General features: G+C 41.6%; 1 protein-coding gene across 1 annotated transcript in view; it reads right to left on the reverse strand.

The window, feature by feature from the left end:
• Positions 1 to 15517, reverse strand: part of LGR6 (leucine rich repeat containing G protein-coupled receptor 6) — a 157619-nt gene that overhangs the window by 63642 nt on the left and 78460 nt on the right. The window contains exon 4 of the mRNA XM_020782370.3: positions 11401 to 11472. Within this exon, the coding sequence (XP_020638029.2) occupies positions 11401 to 11472 (72 nt within the window). The remainder of the gene's footprint in view (positions 1 to 11400; positions 11473 to 15517) is intronic.

Below are 15517 nucleotides of genomic sequence, written 5' to 3' on the forward strand. Positions count from 1 at the left end.
GCCCTTACAATGAGCTGTCACAAATCAAACAGATCAAAGGTGGCCCATGAAAGCATGAACATGCTTTCAGGCTATGCTAATTCTGAAGTGATTCCCTTCCTTCCTTCCATCAGTCATCAGAATATATATATATATGCTTACAAGAGCCCTGTCTGGTAAGGAGGCTTCTCCTTTGTTAACATCAAAGCCCTTTTCCCAGCCACTTCCAAGAAGTCAGTCCATGCGTTTTAATCTTTAGCAATAATGATGATGATGACGACGATGATAATTATCCCATTCATAGGTTTTAAAACATCATAAGAGGCTTTTACTCTCTTTCCATCCATTTCAAAAGTGCTTCTCCAGGAAAAAAAAATCAAGGATGTGGGTGCGCTAATTTTATAAGTTGACATGTATCAATGGTTCTGTACATTTCCAAAGATGTAGCCTGTTACATTGTTTCAGCATGTATCATGAACATGTATAATGAACATAAGAACAAAAGATTCAAAAGTAAGAGTGGGCTTTCTTGGGCAGTAATTCACTTCCTCAGGCACATGGAGCATTACAGTGAGGCCAGAGCTTTGTTTGCACATAGCACATTGTAGAGGAGTGTGGCCAAATGTGCCAGGGAAAAAGAGATGGCAATTACAAATGGACTTTCAATGTGACAGTGGCACTGTTAACACTGATAAAGTGCTACACACACATCATAGCAATCAGATCATTTTCAGGAAGTGTGCTGACAGCAGTGCTTTCACAAGGAAAATAACTTCTTGGTTGCAGCTATACCCAAGACAGCGAATGAATCCAGAGTATTGATGTATACAGTCATTACAGTGCTCTAAGCATCTTTAGTTGCATAGATACCTCGCAGAGTACCTGTCCCCACCTAGCTCTACTCGTATTACTCGATCAAGCCAGACCGGGTGGCTGAGAGGCTTAACCCTGAGAGAGGCCCAGAAACCAGTGAGAACAAGAAATCGGGCCTTCTCAGTAGTGGCCCCTCATCTTTGGAACACCTTACCCCCCAGAGATCTGACTGGCACCCTCGCCGGGAATTTTTTAAAAACAAGTTGAAGATTTGGTTCTTCCAGCAGGCCTTCCCCCTTCCCATTACATAGCTTCTTTATCCCATCTTGGGGTCTGTTTTCTTTATTTATCTTTATTGCTTTTATGAACAAAGTTACTGTATTTGAATGCTGTTTTTCTCTTTATATTCTGTAAGCTGCCCAGAGTAGATTCCTGAATCTAGATGGGTGGGGTAAAAATGGAACAAATAAAATAAATATTTAAGTAGTCCTTATTGAATCCTTCCGGTGTTCATTGGAATCTGCAAATACAGACCACTCCCTGGGCTATATTCCGCTCACATGTTCCTTTATAATTCCACTTTTTTTGTCTGGAACTGATACTTGGAAACATATAAAGATGGCCCAGAGTAGTTAAACTATTCTGAAACTGCCTTGTGTATTTTGTCATCCCCGATGTTAGATTTATATGCATTTATCGTCTTGCATAGAGATTGTCTTGTGTACCTTATGTAGAATGGAAAGGAGCAGGGCTTGTAAAGGATGCTGCAGAACACATCAGCTTGTTGTTTTGCGCCAAAAGTCATCTCTGATGTATGGCGACTCCATGAATGAGTAGCCTTCAAAATGACCTCTCCTTAACCAGCTTACTCAGCTTTTGTAAACTCAAAGTTGTGGCTTCTTTTACAGAGTCAAATCATTTCTTATTTGGCCCTCCTCTCCACTGCTGCCTTCAACTTTTCCTTTTCCTAGCATTATTTTTTTTTCCGCACCAAATCTTGTCTTCTCAGTAAATATGGGGACACAATTGGCATCTGAGTTTGTAGCAGGTTTTTGTTGCTGTTGCTGTATCGGTGCTGTGTGGTGTGCAATGTATCAACATCAGTTTAAGACTGAGGAGTTGTCTTTGAGTATGGGCTAACTACCCAGAGCCTGGGAGAGAGAGGTGTTATTGTTCATAATGTTGATAATGCTACGTGTGAGTGGTTTCAATGGGGGAGGGTTGTAGGTGACTACCATTGTGTTCTCTCATTTTCTCTTTGTTGCACTAGTTTGTTTCTGGCTTGCTCAGTTAATTCTCTCCCCCCCCTTTCCTTAAGTGGGTGTTGTAGTTTAAGAAATGCTTGCTGTGCATCCATGAGACTTGAGTTTGTGATTTGTGGATCTGAACAGGTGTCTTTTCAAAAGAGGACTTGATGATAGACCATTTATCTTCTTAGTGGACACTGGAAACACACAAGTTCCTGAAATAATCAGTGGGCTTTCAATATAATGTAGCACTAATTTGCTCAGATGCTCACTGGGTAGCTACAGGGTGGTATCCAGAAAGCATACCTATTGTGCAGACTGGTTAGGTTAATGTTAGGTTGAAAATCATGGAAGTTTTTGTAGAATTTTTTGAGTGATTCTTTTCCACAATATTCTATACATAAATATTTGAGCAATAGAGGGCTGCATGTTGAAAGGTAACTTTTATCTGCGCAATTAACCTGTCTTTCCCTCTTCTTTGAAGTCAGTGTTGGAATCATTTCACAATATAGGGAAACAAAGGAAAGCAGCCGACTGAGACAAGGGTTTCGTTTGCATCAGTATCCCCTTGCATGCTTTAAGGACAAACAGAGAAATGAATAGCCACGTGTTTCTATCTGACTGACCACTGTTCAAGTATCAAATCTGGGGCATTGCACTTTAACCTGGGCAGTGCCAGCTTCAGGTTTTGGATGTATCTTCAGGCAAATGCTTTCATTGGGCTTCTCTCCACTCCGGAGCAAGCCAACATCCTGCTTATTTTTTATCCCTGCTGCCCATTGACTTGCTTTTAAAAAAACCTTTCGGTCCAATCTGCTCAGAGGGAAAGCATAAGACTAGCAAAAGATGATACTGTACCTACTTTCTCAGTATTCCCACTGCTCAAGGAGGGTACTAGATGGGTGGGGTATAAGATAAACAAACAAACAAACAAATAAATAAAGCAGTTATTCCTTTCTAGGTATGTGTATCTTTTCCCTGCATTAAAAAGGCGATCTTCCTTTTAATTATTAGTTTATTAGTTTAGGCTAATGGGTACACCAAAACCCCATCAAAGACAAAGAAAATCTTGTGATTTTTATTCATGCTTTGGTAACTTCTTGTACAATTTTCTCTTGTTTTTATATTCTACTGGCTTTCGTCATTCTTCTGTTATGATGTTGTTGGGTGTGCGTGTGGCTTACAAGAGCAGCAACCAACCAACAAAACCTCTAAAGCTGCATTTTGTCAAGTATGCAAAGCATTTGCATAGTTAAGCAACTATGAGAAGTAATCAAGAAATGTCCTCATCACTAATTATTGTTTTGAGTATGGGCTCAAGAAATCACTTTCCAGAACATACATGTGGAGCAAAATTCAGAAGTTCAAAAATGTTGTTCACCTTGCATTTTAAAGCAGACTACCATCATTTGCACCTCCCTGTGGATTATGAGAATGCAATTTTCCATTGGATTTCATACTTCTTCAAGCTGCCATTCTTGTCTCAAAAGTACACTAAAATGCATATTAGAATGAGTAGGATATTCTACAAAACGCATACTTTGAAAGAAAAAATATATTTAACGAGTACATACATTTGAAATATTTAATTAAACATCAATTTCTGTATAAGTATCATTTTTCAAAAAAGGTGGAAAAGAACACAGAAATCAAGCAGATTTATGAACTCATGCAAACTTGACACAGCCTGAAAATCCATGCTTCTTTCTTCTATCATGTTCCATTTTAAATTCTACCGGTTTGTTCCCATGTTTTTCAATCCAGTCAGGCTCTTATTTTTCTCACTCTTGATGGAAAAAGTAGTAATTATAACTTATAGCACCTGCTTGCTTTGAAAATCTTTGGCTTGGAGTTGGCTGGCAGGGAAACAATCAGTGTACCCATCTGTTTTAGGTAAGAGCTTGTAACCACAAAGTTGTTAATTAGCCTGACACACGACTCTTTCAGAGTACTGACAGTGTGTTGTTACCACACCTATAAAACCTACCGGTAGTCACAAACTTTGCCAGAGAATCACAATTGGATCATGGCATTAAATAACAACTGGTACCAACAGGCAGTTTCAACATTTTACCAGTCAGTCTTCTTGAATCATTCCATTTTGAAGAGGTATCTCAGGAAAACACACCAGAGGTTTTCCTCACCAGCAGGAAGTATAAGAATTGCACATATTTATTCATCACTTCCCCGTCACCACTATTTAATGACTTCATGATGTTTTTTCCTCAGGCTTTCTGTCTTTATCTCATCAGAGCACAAGCTGCAATACTAGATCTTCCTGCTAATTCATGGCACCCATGATCAGAGGTGTTAATAAGAGATTCAGAATTGCACAGGAAAGTTTTTTTTTTCTAAAGTAAAATTTCCTGTTTAAACTCACCTAATTTTACCAGCTAAGGCATGTCACACACCTTGCCTTCATCTCAACAGGAAGTCCTTTACAACAGCGGTCCTCAACCTTGGGCCTCCAGATGTTCTTGGACTACAACTCCCATAAGCCTTCAGCACCACCTCTGCTGGCCAGGATTTCTGGGAGTTGAAGTCCAAGAACATCTGGAGCCCCAAGGTTGGGGACCACTGCTTTACAGCACTGGTCCATGTGATTATAATCTTGAAACTAGACTATTGCACTGCTCTCTGTAGGGGGCTGCACTTCAAGGCAATTAAAAAGCTGCAGCAGGTGCAAAACACTGCTGCCAGGCTGGCCTCTGGAACATCTCCTTATGACCCTATCCTGACCCATCTGTACTGGCATCCTGTTTGCTTCCAGGGCAGGTTCAGGGTGTTTATGTTAACTTTTACAATTCTTAATGGTTTAGGACTTTGTTACCTGGCTGAGCACCTGTCCCTCAACCTGTCCCATCGACCTCTCAAGTGGACACCTTCACTTTGGAACTCCCTCCCACCAGAGGTGTGATTGGCACCATTCCTCCTGGGTTTTAGGAGACAACTGAAGACCTGGTTGTTTCCTTGAGCCTTGCAACAGTTTGCCCCTGATTAAGTAATTGTATGTATCCCTCCTGCCACCAGTCTGCTATTAATTTCCTTTCCCCCCCCCCCCCTGTCGTGCCTGTGGTTATGTTTGGAACCCTTTTCTTCACTGTTGTTTTATTGTTTTTATCATTATTGTTTATGATTGTGTTGCCCTTCGGTTAGCCACCTACTAGTAGCGTGCCTACTAGTTGGGTGAGATAGAAATGTAAATAAATGTTATCTATAATCCTTCAACGTTCTCACTTCTCCAGATTTTGCAGATTTTGTACTCTCTAATCAATCATGTATACATTATGGGAAGATATACATAAATATGTGTAAACGTGTGTGTAAAATGTGTAAATGGTGAAAAGTTAAAAAGCATTATAGTTGGAAAATTACTTTCAAAAATTTGTACATTGGATAAATTGTACGCACAAATGCATGTCACATGAGAAATGCATAAAAATCCACAAAAAAGGCATTCAGAATTGTCTGTGAACTCTGAAAAGATCAGGAAGAAGTAGACTTTTCTACTCTTAAGAGTAGAAACAATCTCAAAATAGAGGATGGATCAAATTTAAGAAAATGAAAACAAGAAAATCAGCAAAATTAAAAGTTTTGCAAATCTAAATGTAATATTCAATTGGATTCAGTAAAGGCATTTCTCTAATATATTCCCCCCTTTCTAATAGAGCAAGATGGCTATGATTTTAGCATATTTTATAAGGAAATCTTCACCACCACCTTTTTTTGAAAGAGGACTTAAAAACCTGTTCCATCACAGCAGGAACTCATTTTGATTGATAAAAGTAACACAGTCTATGACTTCTAGTCCATATGAGAAATTTGGAGCAAAAGATGACAAAAGACTTTTTAGCCCATCTAAAAGAGATTACAAAGCATTTCTGTACCTTTCTATTGCTCCCAATATGAGGCTACAGAAAGATTTAAGTATATCTTTATTGTTGTTGTTGTTTAGTTGTTAAGTCTGACTCTTCATTACCCCATGGACCAGAGCATGCCAGGCCCTCCTGTCTTCCACTGCCTCCCAGAGATGGGTCAAATTCATGTTGGTAGCTTTGATGACACTGTCCAACCATCTCATCCTCTGTCATCCCCTTCTCTTCTTGCTTTCACACTTTCTCAACATTAGGATCTTTTCCAGGGAGTCTTCTCTTTTCATGAGATGGCCAAAGTATTGCAGCCTCAGCTTCAGGATCTGTCCTTCCAGTGAGCACTCAGGGTTGATTTCTTTCAAAATGGATAGGTTTGTTCTCCTTGCAGTCCAGGGGACTCTCAGGAATCTCCTCCAGCACCACATTTCAAAGGCATCAATTTTTCGACGGTCAGCCTCCTTTATGGTCCAGCTCTCACTTCCATACATCACTAGTGGAAAAACCATAGCTTTGACTATGCTGATCTTTGTTGGCAAGGTGATGTCTCTGCTTTTAAGATGCTGTCTGGGTTTGTCATCGCTTTATTCTCAAGAAGCCGGTGTCTTTTAATTTCATGGCTGCTGTCACCATCTGCAGTGATCAGGGAGCCCAAGAAAGTAAAATCTGTCACCACCTCCGTATCTTCCCCTTCTATTTGCCAGAAGGCAATGGGACCAGTGGCCATGATCTTAGTTTTTTTTTTTATGTTGAGCTTCAGATCATTTTTTGCACTCTCCTCTTTCACCCTCATTAAGAAGTTCTTTAATTCCTCCTCACTTTCTGCCATCAGAGTGGCATCATCTGCATATCTGAGGTTGTTGATATTTCTTCCGGCAATCTTAATTCCGATTTGGGATTCATCCAGTCCTGCCTTTTGCATGATGTATTCTGCATATAAGTTAAATAAGCAGGGAGATAATATACAGCCTTGTCATACTCCTTCCCAGTTTTGAACAATCACTTGTTCCATATCCAGTTCTAATTGCTGCTTCCTGTCCCACATAGAGATTTCTCAGGAGATAGATAAGGTGGTCAGGCACTTCCATTTCTTTAAGAACTTGCCATAGTTTGTTGTGGTCGACACAGTCAAAGGCTTTTGCATAGTCAATGAAGCAGAAGTAGATGTTTTTCTGGAACTCCCTGGCTTTCTCCATAATCTAGCGCATGTTGGCAATTTGGTCTCTAGTTCCTCTGCCCCTTTGAAATCCAGCTTGAACTTCTGGCAGTTCTCGGTCCACATACTGCTGAAGCCTACCTTGTAAGATTTTGATCGTAACCTTGCTAGCATGTGAAATGAGTGCAATTGTATGGTAATTGGAGCATTCTTTGGCACTGCCCTTCTTTGAGATTGGGATGTAGATTGATCTTTTCCAATCCTTTGGCCACTGCTGAGTTTTCCAAACTTGCTGGCATATTGAGTGTAGCACCTTAACAGCTTTGTCTTTTAAGATTTTAAATAGTTCAAGTGGAATGCCATCACCTCCACTGGCCTTGTTGTTAACCATGCTTTCTAAGGCCCACTTGACTTCACTCTCCAAGATGCCTGGCTCAAGGTCAGCAGCCACACTATCTGGGTTGTCTGGGACATCCAGATCTTTCTTGTATAGTTCCTCTGTGTATTCTTGCCACCTCTTCTTGATGTCTTCTGCTTCTGTTAGGTCCTTACCATTTGGTCGTTTATCGTGTCCATCTTTGCACAAAATGTTCCTTTAACAGCTCCAGTTTTCTTGAACTGATCTCTGGTTTTCCCCTTTCTATTATTTTCCTCTATTTTTTTTTTTTGCACTGTTCATTTAAGAAGGTCCTCTTGTCTCTCCTTGCTATTCTTTGGAAGTCTGCATTCAATTTTCTGTAGTGTTCCCTGTCTCCCTTGCATTTTGTTTCCCTTCTCTTCTATGCTATTTGTAAGGCCTTGTTGGGCAGCCACTTTGCTTTCTTGCATTTCTTTTTCTTTGGGATGGTTTTTGTTGCTTTCTCCTGTACAATGTTACAGACCTCCATCCATAGTACTTCAGGCATTCTGTCCACCACATCCTTAAATCTGTTCTTCACTTCCACTGTGTGAAATTTGGTTTAGATTATACCTGACTAGCCCAGTGGTTTTTCCTACTTTCTTGAGTTTAAGCTTGAATTTTGCTGTAAAAAGCTGATGATCAGAGCCACAATTAGCTCCAGGTCTTGTTTTTGCTGACTGTATAGAGCTTCTCCATCTTTGGCTGCAGAGAATATAATCAATCTTGGTATTGCCCATCTGGTGATGTCCTCTTCTGTTGTTGGAAAAGAGTGTTTGTGATGACCAGCTTGTTCTCTTGACAAAACTCTATTAGCCTTTGCCCTGCTTCGTTTTGAACTCCAAGGCCAAACATACCTGTTGTTCCTTTTATCTCTTGACTCCCTACTTTAGCATTCCAGTCCCCTAGAATGAGAAGAACATCTTTCTTTGGTGTCAGTTCTAGAAGGTGTTGTAAGTCTTCATAGAATTGGTCAATTTCAGACTCTTCGGCATTAGTGGTTGGTGCATAATTTTGCATTATTGTGATGTAGAAAGGTCTGTCTTGGATTCGTATTGAAATCATTCTATCATTTCTGACAGTGTATCCCAGCACAGCTCCCCCCCCCCCATCTTTAGTTAACTATAAGAGCTACTCCATTTCTTCTAAGGGATTCCTTCCCACAATAGTAGATATGATAATCGCCTGCATGGAATTCACCCATTCCCATCCATTTTAGTTCACTGACACCTAGGATGTCAATGTTTATTCTTGCAATTTCCTGTTTGACCACATCCAGCTTCCCAAGGTTCATAGATCTTACATTCCAGGTTCCTATGTAGTATTTTTCTTTGCAGCATCAGACTTTCCTTTCACTTCCAGGCGCGTCCACAGCTGAGTGTCCTTTCAGGTTTGGCCCAACCACTTCATTAGCTCTGAACCTACTTGTCCTTGTCCTCCGCTCTTCCTTAGTAGCATAGTAGCATGTTCGACGCCTTCCAACCTGAGGGGCTCATTTTCCAGCATCATATCTTTTAGCCTTTTATTTCTGTTCATGGAATTTTCTTGGCGAAGATACTGGAGTGGCTTGCCAGTTCCTGCTCCAGGTGGACTGCGTTTAGTCAGAACTCTCCACTATGACCTGTCCATCTTTGGTGTCCCTGCACAGCATAGCCCATAGCTTCTCTGAATTACTCAAGCCCCTTCACCACGACAAGGCAGCAATCCATGAAGGATTCACATCGTTATTACACCAGTCTGTTGGTCACATTAAAGGTAATGGTGTTCAAGTTTTCTTTGTATCATCTACCTGCTCTTGCCCCATGTTGCCAAACCTTTTAACTCCCACATCAGTGATGAATACTTTATGGAGTGTTGCTAGATTTCCAGGCAGTAAGTTAGCATTCTGTGAAACAAAATGCGAGCCCTATAACTCAGGGCAGATGGAAAAAACACAGGCTCTGGGTAAATTAAGCAACTCAGATCCCTAGTCAACTTGTAATGTTTGGAAGTCATTCTGCAATGATATATGGATGTTCCAGGTTGGCAATAAATACAGAGGCCTTGTGGAAAATTACTCATAGATACTGAAAAAGGCCTTCATACAGACCTGCTCTTTCTTTCTTTCTATGTAGTGATGAGCATCCCTGGGAAGATGAGAAAATGTAGAGGAGTGTTTGGCGTAAGGCCACTTTGAATAAAGAGGCATTGGCAGCCCCAGTGAAATCTGAAGAAAACAGCTTTGCTCAGCCTTTAACTCACAAAGGAGCCTGCTAAGGGGGAAAAGGTTTACTCAACAACTTTTCATCTCTCTCAAATCAAACCTAATTTATCCTAATAACCACTAGTCTAATTGGACTTAATGAGACCAAGGAGCTCTCCAAAGAGCGGGTTTCTCTATTATGTCTAGATTTAGTAGAAGAATTGCCATAGCTGAGGGAAATTCAGAAAAGCTGTAGATTATCCTTTCTGTAGGGAGGGGGATGGAAGGAAGAAAGAAAGAAAGGGGAGATGGCTGATGCATTTTTGTTAGATAAAATAATCTGCGGGTGACTCACACCAAAATTATCTCTAGTTGAGTTGTCTTGATCACTCCGGGAGCTGGAAGTGCATGGTGGTGCAGACATGCATGCAGGTACAGACAAATCAACTCGACAAAGTGTTAATGAATGTGATGGCTTATAAATGTTTTCTGCTATACTCCTCACATAAAATATTAGTTAGGTTAGAAAGTGAAATCCATGTGCTTGAAGGCTCTCCAAGATGTTATGGATGAACCATCATTTGTAAATCTGATTTCACAGGCACAGTTTGAATTACATTTCTGGTAAACTAATGTGGTTTTGTATTATTGATGTGTAGTTTGGCCCTAAGGTAACTCATTGCTTGAGGATGATCATTTGAACATACAGTGCTCATTGCATGAGCCTCACTATCATTTGGGGAGGCCTTTCTCACAGTTCCACCACTTTCCCAGGCTTATACAATTCATTTGAGTATGGCAGTAAAGAACTTTTGGCCGCCTAGGTGTCCTGATCTACACATCTCCCTCAACCCCAAGCAATCTGGCCAATGATATGGGATTCTGCAGTTGCAGACCAAAACATCTGGAAGGTTATACATTCCACACTGCTATTTTAGTGGAGAAATTAAAAGAAATTAACATACCACCCTGCAAGTGTTAATTATTCAGTTTCAGCCAACATATTATAGGTAACTGTTGATGGGAGAACTAGGTGTGCTACATCCTTGGATGCTGTCCAGACCACAAGATGGGAGAAGAAAGCTCAAAATCACTTCCTTGATATTGAAAGGCATACTTCTTTTGGAAAAGATCATATAAGAATCTAAATGGGATTTCATCTGTTAAGTACCCACCACCATTTGGTTTGAGAACCAGCTCCTGCCCTAAGCCTCTGTCCGCTTCAGAGATCAAAGTGCCTCAAAAACTAATTTTAGAGTTTTCATCATGACCTATCCTTTTTCAGGGCCAGCAAAAGTCTCACATGTCCAATAGTTAAGCTGTAGGGTCACCTCCAAGTTAGATGGCTTTAAATACAGAGGTATGTGTGGAAAAGGCAGTTACAAGGAAAACAGTTCTAAATAGGAAATACAAAGGAATTGTAAAGTGAATGGCATATTGTAATGACTTGACATGGAACCAAGCAAGCATCTGTCATTACGAAAATTATGTTTACGATCTCTAAAATGCACATTTATTTTTCCTAAAGGTATCACTTTTGTCTATGGGCATTCTCTAATGGAAAGATGTAACTCTAGTTCTATAATTCTCTGAGGGAAAACAGTAACTCAGAAGAGGCCACTAATGCTTCCTCCACCTCTTGGTAGAGGGTTGGAAGCATGCTCTGAAGTGTGAATTTTGAACCCACTGCTGCATATCTACCTAGCCATGGACAGTAAATGATTCCAAACAGGCAATGACAATCCGGAAGGACTTACAGTGACTGAAGGTTTGGAAGGTCACGCAGAGCCTCTGCTGGGATCTGAATGAGCTGATTATTTTGTAGCATCCTATAATTAGGAGACAGATTAAAAAGTAAACACAGTGGAATGCACATTGGGTTTTCCCCTGAAACAAGATTTTTAGCATATAAGCCTTTGTCAGAGACATGAAACTATCCATTAACAAATACAGTGCTGCTAAATAATGCAGGATATCCCAGAGTGCATTTGTTCTGTTTTCTTTTGGAACTGAGAGCACAGGCTTCTGGGCTAACATGAATTATGTGACACAAAGAGAAATATAAAACTTTCTAGGGCCATTTTTTAAACAAAAAACAAAATAAGGCTTGCATATGGCCCCAGTATTGATTGATTGATTGACTGACTGACTGATTGATTGATTGATTGATCGATCGATCTGATTTGATTTGATTTGATTTGATTCGATTTGATTTGATTTGATTTTTATATCGCCCATCTGGCTACCAAAGCCACTCCGGGTGGTTTACACATACAATAATACAAAGCAATAAAACAGAAATAATCAATAACAACTTAAAACAAAACATAAAAGTAACAAAAATAAAATACATTAAAATAATGTATGGCAAATGGTTGAATGTATAGTATTAAAAGCACCACTGTATCAAGATATTAGAGTCTGGGAGGGCTGTCTAATTTTTTAAAAAATAAATGTCTAAATGTTTTAAATAATCTTTTAAAAGTTCCCAGTGCCTCTGCATGTTTTGTACACATCTAAATTAATGTTGTGATCTTTGTGTGTAATTGGAGACTAGGATAGGTAAGTAGCCATTCGAAGGTTGATATCCAGGAGTAAGTTGCAACTACAGTAGGGGGGATTCAATCAGCAGGGATTTCGTGAATCAACTTGTTGATAAATTCCATTGATTCAATAGACCTACTCTATTAGCGACTTTCTACTGGATTTGAGCCAATTAGTTATTGTTACCACTGCAGGAGTATACCGGATACCTTGCAGTTGTGGCCAGGTATACATTGGAACCACAAAACGAAGCATCCACACCAGAATCAAAAAACATGAGAGACACTGCAGACTAAAACAACCAGAAAAATCTGCAGTAGCTGAACATGCCATAAAACAAACTGGACATGAAATTCTATTTCAAAATACTGAAATACTGGATAACACCAGCAATCATTACGTCAGACTGCATAGGGAAGCCATTGAAATCCACAAGCATAAACAAAACTTCAACTGGAAGGAGGAATGTCTGAAACTCAACAAAACCTGGCTCCCAGCTCTCAAAAACACAGAGTGCAAAAGGTCAACGAACTCCACCCAGCCACAAGGTCAGGGGATTACTGCACACAAAAGACCAGCTAATGACACCCATCAACCACAGGGACAGATAATCTCCCCTCCTCATCAAAACAATACATCCACAACAAAACACATTAATCAACCATCTCTTGATTAGGACAATAGCCTACCTCACAAACTAGCCTTCTCACAGCCATAAATACTCCACCCACTCTCAAGCCTACCCAGAGCACAGTTTGCTGTCCTCTGAAGATGCCGGCCACAGAGACTGGCGAAACGTTAGGAAGAACCACTTTCAGAACATGGCCAAGAAGCCTGAAAAACCCACAACAACCATTAGTTATTGTTAGTTGTTTCATTATAAGGCACCATTGATGTGCACAGTGCTTTACAAAATATAAGTGTGGAGGCCTCTGCCCCAAGAAGCTTGCAGTCTAAAGCACAGGGAAAGCAACAGAAGAAGGCAAGGGAAGTAATGACAAGAGAAAACAGAGTAGATACCCAAAGGGATGCATGTCAGCTTGCAGTGTGATTAGATGTAGATATAGTTCACGTTTTGGACTGCTTGTAGCACAGTCCAGTGCAAACTGCTTTCTGACAATCAGATGATGCACAGGAGATTGTGAACCAGCTCCGTCCTGCTCCATGCTCAGTTTGGACTTCTTTGGTCCAATGATAGGGCTACTGTTTTTAAAGCTGGCCTGGGGTGATACCTGTATGCATGGAAAGGTTGTTTTAAGGGAGATCACTGAAGCAACCCTTTCCAGTGTGATCAGACACTATTCTTTATTGTAATTTGATCAGACTTGCAGTAACAGGCTTAGAGTGGAATTCTAATTACCCAAGACAGCGGAGGGCAACCTGACCTGACATTAGACCTGCTAAGGCTATGCTGGATCCAAACCCTTCCAAGACTAGGCACGTTGGCAATCACTCAGGACTGCCCTCCATCCTGTCTTAATTTTGTGCCAACATAGTGGCTGAGTCCCTAAACTGGAGGATGTTTTGATTTGGCATAACTGAGATCCATCCTGTGGTATTCATATTAAAAAAATATAGGGTGAAAGCACAGAGATTTGCCTTGGCTCAAAAAGAGAGGGCACCTTGGTTTCCAATGTTTTTGAGTCTTTCTAAGTCTTTCTATATAGAAATAATTGGTAAGCAGGGACAGCAGTTACATTCTGCTTTAGGTTCAGGTTATTTGTATATCTTAAAGATAAACAAATTTCTTTTCACTTTCCATGTACCTGACCCAATGGCTTTTAGGTCAATAAATTTGTTAAGTGTCCAAAGTCTGTATATTATTTTTGCTGCACAGACTAACATGGCAACAAATTACATTATATTTAATTCTATCCTTCTGGAATTTGTTCAATGAGAATTTTAGAGGTATAAAGAAGCTAGGCAGATGGAGAAAGACTATGCCCGCTGATTTTACTTTCTGTCTTCTATAATCTATCACTGCATGGTATATGTTGTTCATATTGCTGTGTACCAGGAAGTCACTTTCGACTCACAGAAGTGATTCGGACGTGACTTGCTGGTACATAGCAACATGTCTCCAAAATGTCCTCTCCTCAACTGCTCTGCTCTGCTCTTGTAAACTCAAGCCTGTGGCTTCCTTTAGGGCAGGGGTCTCAAACATGCGGCCCGGGGGCCATTTGTGGCCTGCCGGATGATAGTTTGTGGCCCCCGCCATGCCTCCCCCCCGAAGCACCCACGCGTCCTCTGCTGTCAAGAGTCAAAAAAAGCCTTGCCTCACTCGCCGGCTCTCCCCCAAGATAGCACCTCTTGCACCCTCCAGGCTGCAGTTCTGGATAGAGGGTGCAAGAGGCGCTGTCATGGGGGAGAGCCGATGAGTGTAGCGCGCTGCCGGCCCTTTTCCTGAGCGCCCGAGCCGCCACCGAGTGATGCCTAAGAGTGGAGCTCGCTCCCAGCCTGTCCTCAAAGAGCACCTCCAAGCCGCCAACAGCAGCTGCCGCTGCCGCCACCACCTCTTCCAGGGAAGCGGCTCTCTGGCTCTCTTTCTCTCTCAGCACCCCCAGCACCAGCCCGGCCAGCAGCTGCCTCAGTGCCTGGCAGTGCTTCCTCCTCCTCGTCTTCGTCTTGCTTCAGCTGCCTTGGCTCTGGAGGCTGCCTGGGCTCGCCTCTCAAAGTTTGCTCCTCTATCATGGTGGGGGTAGCTGCTGCTGCTGCTGAGTGTGCCTTTTTTTGAGGGGGGTCCCGCAGAGGAAGGTTGCTGGATCTCCATGTGTGTGTATGTGTTTGTGTGTATGCGTGCGCACACCTGTGGCGGCCCCGCCCCGTTCTGTTTAATTAGGGGCTTTTCTCCTTTGGCAAGGCGAATTCTGTGAGGGTTTTTTAAAATTTTTATGTCATGCCCTCCCCCCCTCAGCTAGGCAGTTGCCAGTGCTCCTTCCCTTCTCCACTTCTTCATCCTGCTGCTGCTGCTGGTAGTGAAGAAGGAGCCGGAGGGGGTCGTGGCCGGCGACAAGGGCCCGCGCACCCCTCCTCCTCCTCCTCGGAGCCCCAGCCGGGCTAAGGAAACTCCTGGGCGGCTTCTTCGGGCTCTTGCTCTGCTTGGCGGAAAATTTGATGCGGCCCAGCCTCATCCAGACTCTGCCTTCAGCAGCCCCCAGGTAAATTGAGTTTGAGACCCGTGCTTTAGGGAGTTGTTTGTTCATTTGTTTATTATTATGGTCCATGACCAGCAAAAGACAATAGATACAATGCAGGTTACATTTATGAGACAGCCAAAATGCTAAAACAGAGGGGGGGGGAGGAATTAAAAGGAAGTTATAACTTAAAATC

Source organism: Pogona vitticeps, chromosome 4, assembly GCF_051106095.1.
Source record: "Pogona vitticeps strain Pit_001003342236 chromosome 4, PviZW2.1, whole genome shotgun sequence".
Taxonomy (NCBI): Eukaryota; Metazoa; Chordata; class Lepidosauria; order Squamata; family Agamidae; genus Pogona; species Pogona vitticeps.